Consider the following 14602-nt stretch of genomic DNA (forward strand, 5'->3'; position numbering starts at 1 on the left):
GTTAATGCTAATATCACCCTGTCATGTAACTTTTTCGCGGATGCAAACGATTACTTTCTGCACGTCAATAAGAAAGACAGAAAATACTACCTGTCCCTCAGTTTTACGGAATTGGAGGAGATTGACCTTAAAACCAGTAGGCAGCAATTCGAGCAGAAGTTGCATCTATTGGTAAGTCTTTGAGAATTATATCACATGGTATGCATATAAAACATGTATATTCGTTTGAAATAAGATTACATTGTAATGTTTTTCTTTTTCTTTTTTTTACATATAAACAAATAAATTTCGTTTCGTTATATTTTAGTTATGTAAAGTCAGGCGGGGTGTGTTTGCACGTGCAGAGTGAGGATATTGTAGGTCCTTACCTGTATAGAGTTGCTACAAGTATACGTCATCGACGACATTATCACCGAGCACAGCAGTAGTAGTGTTTTCGGGGTGTGTACGGTCCCTAAGGTAGGACCTCCTATATAACACTACAGGACCTCCTTTTGGACCTACCATTGGACTCCTAGGACCTCCTATATAACACTACGGGACCTCCTTTTGGACCTACCATTGGACGCCTAGGACCTCCTATATAACACTACGGGACCTCCTTTTGGACCCTACAGTTGGACCCTCCTGTTGAGGTAACGGGTGGATAGATATATATTGAGAGGAGAATCATGGTCGACACATTCGATGGCGCAAGCACAGGTAGAACATATAAAGAAAGAAGACATCAATGTGACAAAGGTTTCATGTAACAGAGTCGTTTGTCGACTCGGTCTTACACAGGAAGTCGTCATCAGAAAACTTAAATTTGTATAAAATGTCAACAATTATCAAGAAAATCAAAATCAATAAAAAGGACGTTAAAAAAACCCTCAAATGACCACAAAAGATTTCAAACGGTATTAAAGGACCATCAATGAATTCTTTTCATTATCACATTATCAATTGTTTTTCAATTGAGATAGGCCTACCAGCTAAGTAACATAAGTATCGGTATTATTGAAACTTTGTGAGAAAACGTGACACGAAGTGAAAAGACGAAGTCACGGTATAGTAATTCAACCTTAACCATACGATGGTACGATCCGACTCCCATCGTTATGTCAAAGATGATTATCTCCAAGATGAATATGAACAATAAATCAAGTAATGTAACTTAGTAATACGAACATTGGTTTGCGATAAGCATCGGTGTTTTTAAAACTTTGTGAGGAAACGTGACACAAAGTGAAAAGACGAAGTCACGGTATAGTAATTCAACCTTAACCGTACGATGGTACGATCCGACCCCCATCATTATCTCAAAGATGATTATCTCCAAGATGAATTTTCGTAATACTAACATCGGTATACGGTTATCAGATGTGACATCTAATGATGAGAACTGTCATCTAATGAAAAGGCATCCCCGCCCGATCGATTAGACACCAACCGATTCTCAAAGATGAAACCTTACGATAAATTGTATCAAATTCTTAAAGATGCTACGTCTCCGACAGCATAAATACTACTTATCACAGAAATGGACAAAAGTGATACCCATTGTTCAGAAATGTTTAAAATTAAGGTATCAGATGAAAAATATTAACAATGTCTGTAAAATTGCTGTGAACTTAACTGATACTTTCAAATACAATATATAGAGGAGGAATTTTGTTGGGACGCACAAAATTATTTTTTCGGTTGAAAATTAAAAATTTAAAAGAGAAGCTGAAACTTTTGAAGGGTGGTAATGATTAGCTGACATGGATAACGATACTTGCAATCAAACTTCACAAAAAGTTAATCTTCAGGATTTCAATTGTGATTTAACAGTGTTTGATACGGAAACTTTTGGCATCGGTGTTGTATTTATACATGATAATAGAACGGACTCTTGTAAAGTAATCGTTGATGTAAGAGAAATACAAATTACTACAGGACCTGAAAAATATGGACCATCTATTTTACGTATAGAATTGTTGAATGATGGTAACCGTACCATTCAAAGGGATGGATACAATTTGAATGTTTCTATATCATTTGATAGGCAAGCTAGAGAGGTAAAATTAAACATTGTATTGTGTGAAGAAATTAAATTAACTATGTCTTACAGTAGCTCATTCAACATTGAGTTGAATGAAACAGAAATTGGACCTCCCTCTGTAGCTAAATTGATCACATATAAAAAATTGTGAGATAATTATTTTCTGTTTAAAAACTTTTGAGATGAATTTCCATAAAAAAACTTTTGAGATAAATTTCCATTAAAAGAACTGCTATCTGAGAGAACATATTGAAGGAGACACTCGAGGAATACTTCAACCCAAATTGGATGTTTACAACAAGGTAAGCATATTATCATTAGGAATATACCACATAAATATGTTCATCATATTATTTTATAACTTATGTTTGTTGTTCGTTTTGTGAACTATATGACCATATCGAACTTCCGCCTTGTTAAAATGGTAAGCTCTCAGAGTAAATAAAAGACGATTTTACTGCGAATTATTATCTGTGGATGCAACGATACACATATATATATATATACTTGATAATTTAAGTTGATGCTATGTATACGTTTTAAAATGTTCCAGTTATTATTTTATGAATTCTAGTGTTTTTATTATTAATTCCGGAAGACAGTTTGTTGTTCGTTTTTATGACTATACGACGACATAGACCTTCCGCCATGTTAAACGATTCCGTTTTCGAAGCAAACAAAAGACGATTTTACTGCGAAATAGCATCTATGGATACAGCTACACACATATGTATGCAATCACAGATTATACATATCCTAAACAGCAAGGTTGTGGAATGGAAATGCAGGAGTTTGAAGTGGTACAGCTGGCAAGTACAATGTGATACTGAACCTACTTAACCGTAGCATCATAGGTCATTTTTTGTTTACAATTAATATTTCCATTCCTTCCACGACAATGTTTACCATTTCGTGAGATCGATACCAGAATCAGATGAAAATTAAAAATTCCTCCTCTATATCTTGTATTTGAAAGTATCAGTTAAGTTCACAGCAATTTTACGGACATTGTTAATATTTTTCATCTGATACCTTAATTTTAAACATTTCTGTACAATGGGTACCAGTTTTGTCCATTTCTGTGATAAGTAGTATTTATGCTGTCGGAGACGTAGCATCTTTAAGAATTTGATACAATTTATCGTAAGGTTTCATCTTTGAGAATCGGTTGGTGTCTAATCGATCGGGCGGGGATGCCTTTTCATTAGATGACAGTTCTCATCATTAGATGTCACATCTGATAATCGTAAACCGATGTTAGTATTACAAAAATTCATCTTGGAGATAATCATCTTTGAGATAATGATGGGGGTCGGATCGTACCATCGTACGGTTAAGGTTGAATTACTATACCGTGACGTCGTCTTTTCACTTTATGTCACGTTTCCTCACAAAGTTTTAAAAACACCGATGCTTATCGCAAACCAATGTTCGTATTACTAAGTTTTCATTGGTTGATGTCTATTTCACCATACCACACCTAAACCGGCTATATAAAAAGCGCGCCAACTTTGTTTACCGTCACTTATTTTTGGCGCAAAAAAGAGAAGATGGAACCTATTATTTATGGAAAATTTGAATTAACAAATCATACAAAAAAAGATGGTTCTACACAACCATCTTTATCAACGAGGCTCAATACGCAAACCAGTTTATCCGTGAATGTGTTTAACGGTGTGGTTTATTTACATTTAACAAAGAGGGAGAAGAAATATTATCTCCCATTAACTCTAGACGAGTTTCAGGACCTAGCAGACCTTAGGGGCAGCCTGGAGGATAGCCTACATTTATTGAATCAGGTAAGTGTTGATTCTATTAAGCAGCAGAATGTTTATCAAGTTATAGCTAGTATTAGACAGTGTACTGTATCGTTTAATTTTCCCACAGGGTCAAAAACCAGGGGCGGCAAATGAGAAAACAGAAGGCGGTAAGCATATGCATAAGGACGAACAAACAAGTGTTAGTGATGTGAGACACGTAAGTTAACTGTCATATTTTGAGCACGTGTCAATAAATCATTTATTAATTACAAGAGGGAAGTTCTAATTTACATTTTTTTTCTTGCCATAGGTGGTTGAAAGAAGGATGCACCCGTACAAAAAGACGGGGGCGGCTTCAAGTTATGCTGAAGAGTTTGAACAGTACCTATCAAACTTTCAATAGACTGAGTTTGAACAGTACCTATCAAACTTTCAATAGACTGAGGAGTTCGAACAGTACCTATCAAACGTTCAATAGACTGAGGAGTTCGAACAGTACCTATCAAACTTTCAATAGACGATACTTGCTCTATCAAATGTATCTTTAAGCTATAGCTATACGAGTTATCGCTCTTTAGGTGCATTTATGTTATTTTACAATACTATCGACGTCTCTTCAGTTATGTATCAAAAATTTGGTTTGGTTTGCTTTATTTTGTTTAACGTCCTATTAACAGCCAAGGTCATTTAAGGACGGTCTCCCGTGCGTGCGACATGCATGTGTGTGGTGGGTGCGTATGTGTGTTTTGGGAGGCTGCGGTATGTTCGTGTTAAGTCTCCTTGTGATAGGCCGGAACTTTTGCCGATTTAAAGTGCTATCTCACTGAAGCATACTGCCGAAGACACCCAGCAGCACACCCCACCCGGTCACATTATACTGACAACGGAGGAACCAGTCGTCCTACTCCAAATATGCTGAGCGCTAAGCAGGAGTAGCAACTACCATTTTATAGACTCTGGTATGTTTCGGCTAGGGGACAGAACCCAAAGCCTTCCTCACAGCGGCGAACGCTCAACTAAAGGCCAAAATTGAGGTATTGTCAAGGGAGACATTAGGAAAAAGAAAGTTATCAAGAAAGAAGAGAAAAGATAAGATCCCAAGTTTAGTCGCCTCTTACGATCATGCAATGGGGGCAGCAGGTACAATTCTTACGCCCTACCTGCAGGGCAGTGTATCAAAAACGTGTGGTAAAATCCATCATTGATTTGAACGGTTTGGTTTGGTTTGGTTTATTTTGTTTAACGTCCTATTAACAGCTAAGGTAATTTAAGGACGGCCTCCCGTGTGTGCGACATGCATGCGTATGTTGAGTGCGTATGTGTGTTTTGGGAGGCTGCGGTATGTTCGTGTTAAGTCTCCTTGTGATAGGCCGGAACTTTTGCCGATTTATAGTGCTACCTCACTGAAGCATACTGCCGAAGACACCCAGCAGCACACCCCACCCGGTCACATTATACTGACAACGGAGGAACCAGTCGTCCTACTCCAAATATGCTGAGCGCTAAGCAGACTACCATTTTTAAAGACTCTGGAATGTCTCGGCCAGGGGACAGAACCCAAAGCCTTCCTCACAGGGGCGAACGCTCAACTAAAGGCCAAAAGTGAGGCAGTGTCGTAGGAGACGCTAGGAAGAAGAAAGTTGTTAAGAAAGAAGAGAAAAGATAAGATCCCAAATTTTGTGGTTACTAAGGTAAAACCGCGTGACCGGAAGCCAGCCATGTTTGAAAGAAGTGTTTCCGTTACCTGTATAAAGATATATACACACAGGTATGGACTTATCAATGGGGTGATGGACTAATCCCTCTTTAGAAAAGCAGATTAAGGTAGATACAATAGATGGGAGAGAATTAAGAAGGGTCGTATAAAATGTGTATCGGAGAAGAGAGGAATGGGAGGACAAGAGCACGGTTATTTATCTGCGTTTTTGTTACACCGCAGCTAGAGACAATCCTAGGTGATTTAGCTGATAATGCTGGGTTTGTTACAGATACCGGATTTTACAGACAGTAATTACTACGGTGACCGGCTGTTATGGTGACCAAATGATCGGAACCAGAAGTTTAGAGATATATTTGTGGAATTATTGAAAGAGAAGTAATTTAAAAGCTACTTATATACGAACAATCGGCGCTGCCCCGGACGCACTGATTACTAAGGTAAAACCAGCGTGACCGGAAGTCGACCACAGTTGAAATAAGTGTACCGTTACCTGTATAAGGATATACACACGGGTATAGACCTATTAAACTGTGGTGATTTCGCCCTCTGCATAAAAGGCAGATACCGGTGTAGATACAATAGACGAGAGAGATGGAGCGTAACAGTACCGCAATACAAATCATAGGGAGGCGAGGATACGGCATGTTCCGATCGTGTCCCAAATGATAAGATTAAGTGTAGATATTCAAACGATTATGTGGATGATCAGTTGTAAAGGGAAACAACCCGACGATCGATGAACTGGTCTTCAAATGACTTACCGGCGGCCTTCAAGTCATTCAAGACTCATTGTGGATAACACCAGTTGACGTATTTTTCAGTTTAAAGAAGGAGAATACTACAGATGGTAAAAAGTTAAAATCATATGGTCACTATGATAGAACAACTAAAGAACTAGTGGTATGTGTCAAAAATGTTTCTGCTGTGGACGTTACGGGGGAAACAGCAATGAATATAGAGAGTGAGGGGTTTGGTTTGGTTTATTTTGTTAGTTTTAAAAGCATTCGTATTGTATATTTAGATCATTATGATAAAAAAATTGGTTAAAATGGTAAAATATATATATTTACCTAAACTAACTATATAAAAAGCGCGCCAACGTCGTTAACCGTCATTCAGATTTTGGCGCAAAATGGTCCATTCTCAACCATATGGAGAAGTAGAAGTGCAAGAGGTAGGAAGGGTGGGGGAAAAAACAACAAACGCTCTCTGTTAAAATCAACGCCAGTTTAAGAGTATCAGTAAATTTATTTTTTGGAACGATATATTTACAAATTACCAAAAAGGACAAAAGGTACTACCTACCGTTATCCCTGCAGGAATTCCAGGATCTGACAGACTTAAGAAAAAGTCTGGATGACAATCTACATAATCTCCAAGTAAGCACTATAACATTATTTAAATTTGTTTGTATTATTTATTTTATTCATGAAAGTTAATGCTAATATCACCCTGTCATGTAACTTTTTCGCGGATGCAAACGATTACTTTCTGCACGTCAATAAGAAAGACAGAAAATACTACCTGTCCCTCAGTTTTACGGAATTGGAGGAGATTGACCTTAAAACCAGTAGGCAGCAATTCGAGCAGAAGTTGCATCTATTGGTAAGTCTTTGAGAATTATATCACATGGTATGCATATAAAACATGTATATTCGTTTGAAATAAGATTACATTGTAATGTTTTTCTTTTTCTTTTTTTTACATATAAACAAATAAATTTCGTTTCGTTATATTTTAGTTATGTAAAGTCAGGCGGGGTGTGTTTGCACGTGCAGAGTGAGGATATTGTAGGTCCTTACCTGTATAGAGTTGCTACAAGTATACGTCATCGACGACATTATCACCGAGCACAGCAGTAGTAGTGTTTTCGGGGTGTGTACGGTCCCTAAGGTAGGACCTCCTATATAACACTACAGGACCTCCTTTTGGACCTACCATTGGACTCCTAGGACCTCCTATATAACACTACGGGACCTCCTTTTGGACCTACCATTGGACGCCTAGGACCTCCTATATAACACTACGGGACCTCCTTTTGGACCCTACAGTTGGACCCTCCTGTTGAGGTAACGGGTGGATAGATATATATTGAGAGGAGAATCATGGTCGACACATTCGATGGCGCAAGCACAGGTAGAACATATAAAGAAAGAAGACATCAATGTGACAAAGGTTTCATGTAACAGAGTCGTTTGTCGACTCGGTCTTACACAGGAAGTCGTCATCAGAAAACTTAAATTTGTATAAAATGTCAACAATTATCAAGAAAATCAAAATCAATAAAAAGGACGTTAAAAAAAACCTCAAATGACCACAAAAGATTTCAAACGGTATTAAAGGACCATCAATGAATTCTTTTCATTATCACATTATCAATTGTTTTTCAATTGAGATAGGCCTACCAGCTAAGTAACATAAGTATCGGTATTATTGAAACTTTGTGAGAAAACGTGACACGAAGTGAAAAGACGAAGTCACGGTATAGTAATTCAACCTTAACCATACGATGGTACGATCCGACTCCCATCGTTATGTCAAAGATGATTATCTCCAAGATGAATATGAACAATAAATCAAGTAATGTAACTTAGTAATACGAACATTGGTTTGCGATAAGCATCGGTGTTTTTAAAACTTTGTGAGGAAACGTGACACAAAGTGAAAAGACGAAGTCACGGTATAGTAATTCAACCTTAACCGTACGATGGTACGATCCGACCCCCATCATTATCTCAAAGATGATTATCTCCAAGATGAATTTTCGTAATACTAACATCGGTATACGGTTATCAGATGTGACATCTAATGATGAGAACTGTCATCTAATGAAAAGGCATCCCCGCCCGATCGATTAGACACCAACCGATTCTCAAAGATGAAACCTTACGATAAATTGTATCAAATTCTTAAAGATGCTACGTCTCCGACAGCATAAATACTACTTATCACAGAAATGGACAAAAGTGATACCCATTGTTCAGAAATGTTTAAAATTAAGGTATCAGATGAAAAATATTAACAATGTCTGTAAAATTGCTGTGAACTTAACTGATACTTTCAAATACAATATATAGAGGAGGAATTTTGTTGGGACGCACAAAATTATTTTTTCGGTTGAAAATTAAAAATTTAAAAGAGAAGCTGAAACTTTTGAAGGGTGGTAATGATTAGCTGACATGGATAACGATACTTGCAATCAAACTTCACAAAAAGTTAATCTTCAGGATTTCAATTGTGATTTAACAGTGTTTGATACGGAAACTTTTGGCATCGGTGTTGTATTTATACATGATAATAGAACGGACTCTTGTAAAGTAATCGTTGATGTAAGAGAAATACAAATTACTACAGGACCTGAAAAATATGGACCATCTATTTTACGTATAGAATTGTTGAATGATGGTAACCGTACCATTCAAAGGGATGGATACAATTTGAATGTTTCTATATCATTTGATAGGCAAGCTAGAGAGGTAAAATTAAACATTGTATTGTGTGAAGAAATTAAATTAACTATGTCTTACAGTAGCTCATTCAACATTGAGTTGAATGAAACAGAAATTGGACCTCCCTCTGTAGCTAAATTGATCACATATAAAAAATTGAGAGATAATTATTTTCTGTTTAAAAACTTTTGAGATGAATTTCCATAAAAAAACTTTTGAGATAAATTTCCATTAAAAGAACTGCTATCTGAGAGAACATATTGAAGGAGACACTCGAGGAATACTTCAACCCAAATTGGATGTTTACAACAAGGTAAGCATATTATCATTAGGAATATACCACATAAATATGTTCATCATATTATTTTATAACTTATGTTTGTTGTTCGTTTTGTGAACTATATGACCATATCGAACTTCCGCCTTGTTAAAATGGTAAGCTCTCAGAGTAAATAAAAGACGATTTTACTGCGAATTATTATCTGTGGATGCAACGATACACATATATATATATATACTTGATAATTTAAGTTGATGCTATGTATACGTTTTAAAATGTTCCAGTTATTATTTTATGAATTCTAGTGTTTTTATTATTAATTCCGGAAGACAGTTTGTTGTTCGTTTTTATGACTATACGACGACATAGACCTTCCGCCATGTTAAACGATTCCGTTTTCGAAGCAAACAAAAGACGATTTTACTGCGAAATAGCATCTATGGATACAGCTACACACATATGTATGCAATCACAGATTATACATATCCTAAACAGCAAGGTTGTGGAATGGAAATGCAGGAGTTTGAAGTGGTACAGCTGGCAAGTACAATGTGATACTGAACCTACTTAACCGTAGCATCATAGGTCATTTTTTGTTTACAATTAATATTTCCATTCCTTCCACGACAATGTTTACCATTTCGTGAGATCGATACCAGAATCAGATGAAAATTAAAATCATAATGAAAAACAATAGTTAACAAATCAAACATTTATTTTGACAATTCACATAAAATTAAACTAAATGGACACAAAGAACTTCCTGAGTATTACACAAATGTACAAAATTGAAATTCAAGATACACGATAAGAATATCTTTAATATAACTGGTATCAAATCATAAGGAAATATTTTTAAACATTGGTATGAAATCACGTAAAAAATCTTTAAACATTGGTATGAAATAATGTAAAAAATCTTTAAACATAAATTTTTCCATGGTAGCGACATCGTCTTAATATTTGATTTTTAATGTCGTCTTAATATTTAATTTTTATGTAATTAACCTCAACACGATTTGTTTACATTTCTTAGGAAGAATAATCATTACCTAGTGGCTGCGCTGGTAGTGGCTGTAGTGGTGGTGGTAATAAGGTTTGATCCATTTCAATGTCATCTATCAAAGTAAATACATGAAAATAAATCTTTTTTTTTTTTTTTTTTTCCTCAAAGGACATTTACCCTGGTAGAATATTGGAAGTTGCATGACTAGAGAAAATTCTGTTGGGGTGAAAATGTAGATGACTTTTGGTCATGCTGACATATATTTACTTATTATTGAACCAAATGAGCATTCATCAGGTGTTTTTGGGAAAACACTGAAATTGTATTTTACTAACATTACACAATGATGATCAAGGTTAAGAAAGTAGACGATGTCTTTTAAAAAAAAAAATGCACAAAATTAAGTAATCGTACATACCTAACATCAATGGTAGAACCACAGATAAAATTAACAACAGCACCACAGAAGTGGACATCTTCGATGTTGTGACCCCCTCACTGGTGGTAGCGGTGGTCCCCTCACTGGTGGTAGCGGTGGCCCCCTCACTGGTGGTAGCAATGACCCCCTCACTGGTGGTAGCAATGACCCCCTCACTGGTGGTAGCAGGTGGCCCCCTCACTGGTGGTAGCAATGGCCCCCTCACTGGTGGTAGCAATGGCCCCCTCACTGGTGGTAGCAATGGCCCCCTCACTGGTGGTAGCAATGGCCCCCTCACTGGTGGTAGCAATGGCCCCCTCACTGGTGGTAGCAATGGTCCCCTCACTGGTGGTAGCGGTGGCCCCCTCACTGGTGGTAGCGGTGGCCCCCTCACTGGTGGTAGCAATGGCCCCCTCACTGGTGGTAGCAATGGCCCCCTCACTGGTGGTAGCGGTGGTGGCATTATGCTAAACAACAGTAATTAGAATGTTTTATTCATATGAAGACACTTGGTAGATTCAGGTATTATATATACTTGGCAATAGAGGTCAGATTTTGTAAACCACAAGTATTGACATGAATAGATAACCTATTAGGTGATATTACATATACACAAAATATTTTCTAGTAACAGAATAGATTGTACTCACACAATATTCTATCTGCCCCTCCACCATGCTGCAATCAACCTGGGGGTAGATCCTGATGTTGGGGTGATAATAAATGCAATCCCCCAGGAGACGGTCAATTGATCGCCACTCTTTGATGACAAGGAATGGCTGGTCGTGGGGTGCTGGTCCACAACACAACGTGAACGTTGTGTTCATCCCCCGAATCAACCATGCCTCGTCCATCGTACACGAAAAGATCTGGAAGTCTGTGTCTTCCCTGTTGTTGTTACAGGCATACAGCAAAGGGGTGTGCATACACCCCTCTGCCCCCAACAGGAGCAATAGCAACATTACACGCAGCACATGTACAGCCATCGTTATCCACTACAGGTCGTGACCTGATTCAGATTCACGCTTTGCACGTGCAGAAATCCCGTCAAATTCTGTAAAGCTTCCGGAATACGGTGACAGCTTTAACCTAGCCTTCTTTACAATAGTGAATTGAAAATAAAATCGTCGAAAAGCAGTATCAATCGGGGAAAAAAAATGTCGTACAATAATTTTTACAGACCAAATGGTGAAAACGAGATCAATGTCAAACATGAAATTGTAGACGTCGGACCACAATTTTAGATGATCTATCAAATTATGAAAACGAGAGAAATTTATTGATGCAGGAATTAGTTAGATCTAGAAAATCAATTCATAGATATTAATACAGAAGTTTTCAGACACGTGCGACTTTTCATCAAATCCAGTTTTAAATATAATGTATTAGTTGTATATCAATTTAATATGTCGTAGTATGTAAATATTAATATGTACTGTATTAGAGTAAAAGGTGTCGATAACTTGTACGTAATCCTCTGCTCAGAGAAATAAATATGTTAAAAAAGTGTCACACATGAAATTGTATACATAACACGAATCATATGCGTGGAAATGCTGACACAGCCTTAAAATTGAAATATATTACACAAATGTCGTGTGAAAAAAAAAAAAAAAACCGGTTAATCAAGAATACACCCTTTAAAATTTTAAACATTCCCCATTCTAGGTTTTCATTGGTCGTTCGATTCTACCCGGTTTCACACCTAAACCGTTGGTATAAAAAAGCGCGCAAACCCCGCCAGCTGTTACTTTTAGCGCAAAAATGGATCATAATATCTACGGAAAGTTTGATGTTATCAACCAAAAGAAAAAAGATGGTTCTACAGAACCAACATTATCCACTAAGTTGAATAGCCAGATCAGTCTGTCTGTGAATGTCTTTAACGGAGTTGTGTACGTTCACATAAACAAGAGGGAGAAAAAGTATTATCTCCCATTAACGTTAGACGAATACCAGGACTTAACAGACCTACGAATAACCTTGGAGGACAGTCTACATTTGATTAGTCAGGTAAATGTCTATAAACAGTGTCTTATATATACAGAAAAATTGAAAAAAAAAAGACACAGACGCGATTAAATGATTATATATATATATGGACTTATGAGTTTTTATAGCTTCTAAATCTTATCAGTTTATTTCACGAAAATATGTCTCATAATCCATCTGTGGCTAGACAATTACACCAATTTAATTTTGAAATTATTTTATCTGGATGTTTTTTCCACAAATGTATGTTTTATCTGTTATATATATTGTGATATAATGCATGACACAGTAATAAACCATTGATTGATCGAGTTTTAAACAGTGGATTGTACAGCACCATTAAATTTTCCCACAGGCTCAGAAACCAGAAGATACGATACCAACTGAAGCTGGTAAAAAAAGGGACGAGCAAAAGGGTGCAACAGATGTGAGACACGTAAGTTGGCTGTCAAGTTTTGAACATGTGTCAATATATTATTTACTACTGTTGGTGTACTAGTTACATTTATTTCTTACTATAGGTGGTGGAAAGAAGAATGCACCCGTACCGTCAGACTAACCCGCCTGGAGCGATCCAGACATATGCAGACGAATTTGATCAATATCTGAACGGACAACAATTTTAATAATCACCCGATAGATATTGGCTTCTTTTTGAAATATTATGTAAACTTCTAAATCCTTATAAGACATAATTCAGAGTCTATGCTACTGTCGCTGAACAGTGACTTTAAATCAGAGTGATCTCTCTTCGGGCAGTCATTTGTTAAACTTGCAGCAATAGTGACGTCTCTTCAACTATGTATCAAAAACGTGTCGTTAAGTCAGTCATAGATTCAAATGGAGATGTATTATTTAGAGATAGATCGTACTATTCAAATAGTCTCTGTTTTATTAGTATATTATTCGGGTGTCATGAAGTAGACATCTGTCGATCCGTCATCTATCGTAAAGTAATTACAGCAATACAGCTATGGTATCCAGAATTTAGACGAAAATATGTCTCATAATCCATCTGTGGCTAGACAATTACACCAATTTAATTTTGAAATTATTTTATCTGGATGTTTTTTCCACAAATGTATGTTTTATCTGTTATATATATTGTGATATAATGCATGACACAGTAATAAACCATTGATTGATCGAGTTTTAAACAGTGGATTGTACAGCACCATTAAATTTTCCCACAGGCTCAGAAACCAGAAGATACGATACCAACTGAAGCTGGTAAAAAAAGGGACGAGCAAAAGGGTGCAACAGATGTGAGACACGTAAGTTGGCTGTCAAGTTTTGAACATGTGTCAATATATTATTTACTACTGTTGGTGTACTAGTTACATTTATTTCTTACTATAGGTGGTGGAAAGAAGAATGCACCCGTACCGTCAGACTAACCCGCCTGGAGCGATCCAGACATATGCAGACGAATTTGATCAATATCTGAACGGACAACAATTTTAATAATCACCCGATAGATATTGGCTTCTTTTTGAAATATTATGTAAACTTCTAAATCCTTATAAGACATAATTCAGAGTCTATGCTACTGTCACTGAACAGTGACTTTAAATCAGAGTGATCTCCCTTCGGGCAGTCATTTGTTAAACTTGCAGCAATAGTGACGTCTCTTCAACTATGTATCAAAAACGTGTCGTTAAGTCAGTCATAGATTCAAATGGAGATGTATTATTTAGAGATAGATCGTACTATTCAAATAGTCTCTGTTTTATTAGTATATTATTCGGGTGTCATGAAGTAGACATCTGTCGATCCGTCATCTATCGTAAAGTAATTACAGCAATACAGCTACGGTATCCAGAATTTAGAGACGAAACTCAATTTTTCATAGATAGCGTAGTAGAAGTGAGATATGGGAGAGTTCGTTCCCATATGAAAAAGCTGAGGAGACATCGATATTACTGTAAAGTAGAAGTCATCTTTTCAACGT

General features: G+C 36.7%; 1 protein-coding gene across 1 annotated transcript; it reads left to right on the top strand.

The window, feature by feature from the left end:
- The first annotated feature begins 12249 nt into the window (after positions 1–12249).
- Positions 12250–13600, top strand: LOC117315668. Its single transcript, XM_033869964.1, has 3 exons — positions 12250–12672; positions 13007–13087; positions 13173–13600. Exons 1-3 carry the CDS (start codon positions 12424–12426, stop codon positions 13275–13277), a joined length of 435 nt encoding a protein of 144 aa, XP_033725855.1. The 5' UTR covers positions 12250–12423; the 3' UTR covers positions 13278–13600.
- The last annotated feature ends 1002 nt before the right edge of the window (positions 13601–14602 follow it).

This window comes from Pecten maximus, chromosome 17 (assembly GCF_902652985.1).
Source record: "Pecten maximus chromosome 17, xPecMax1.1, whole genome shotgun sequence".
In the NCBI taxonomy this organism is placed as follows: Eukaryota; Metazoa; Mollusca; class Bivalvia; order Pectinida; family Pectinidae; genus Pecten; species Pecten maximus.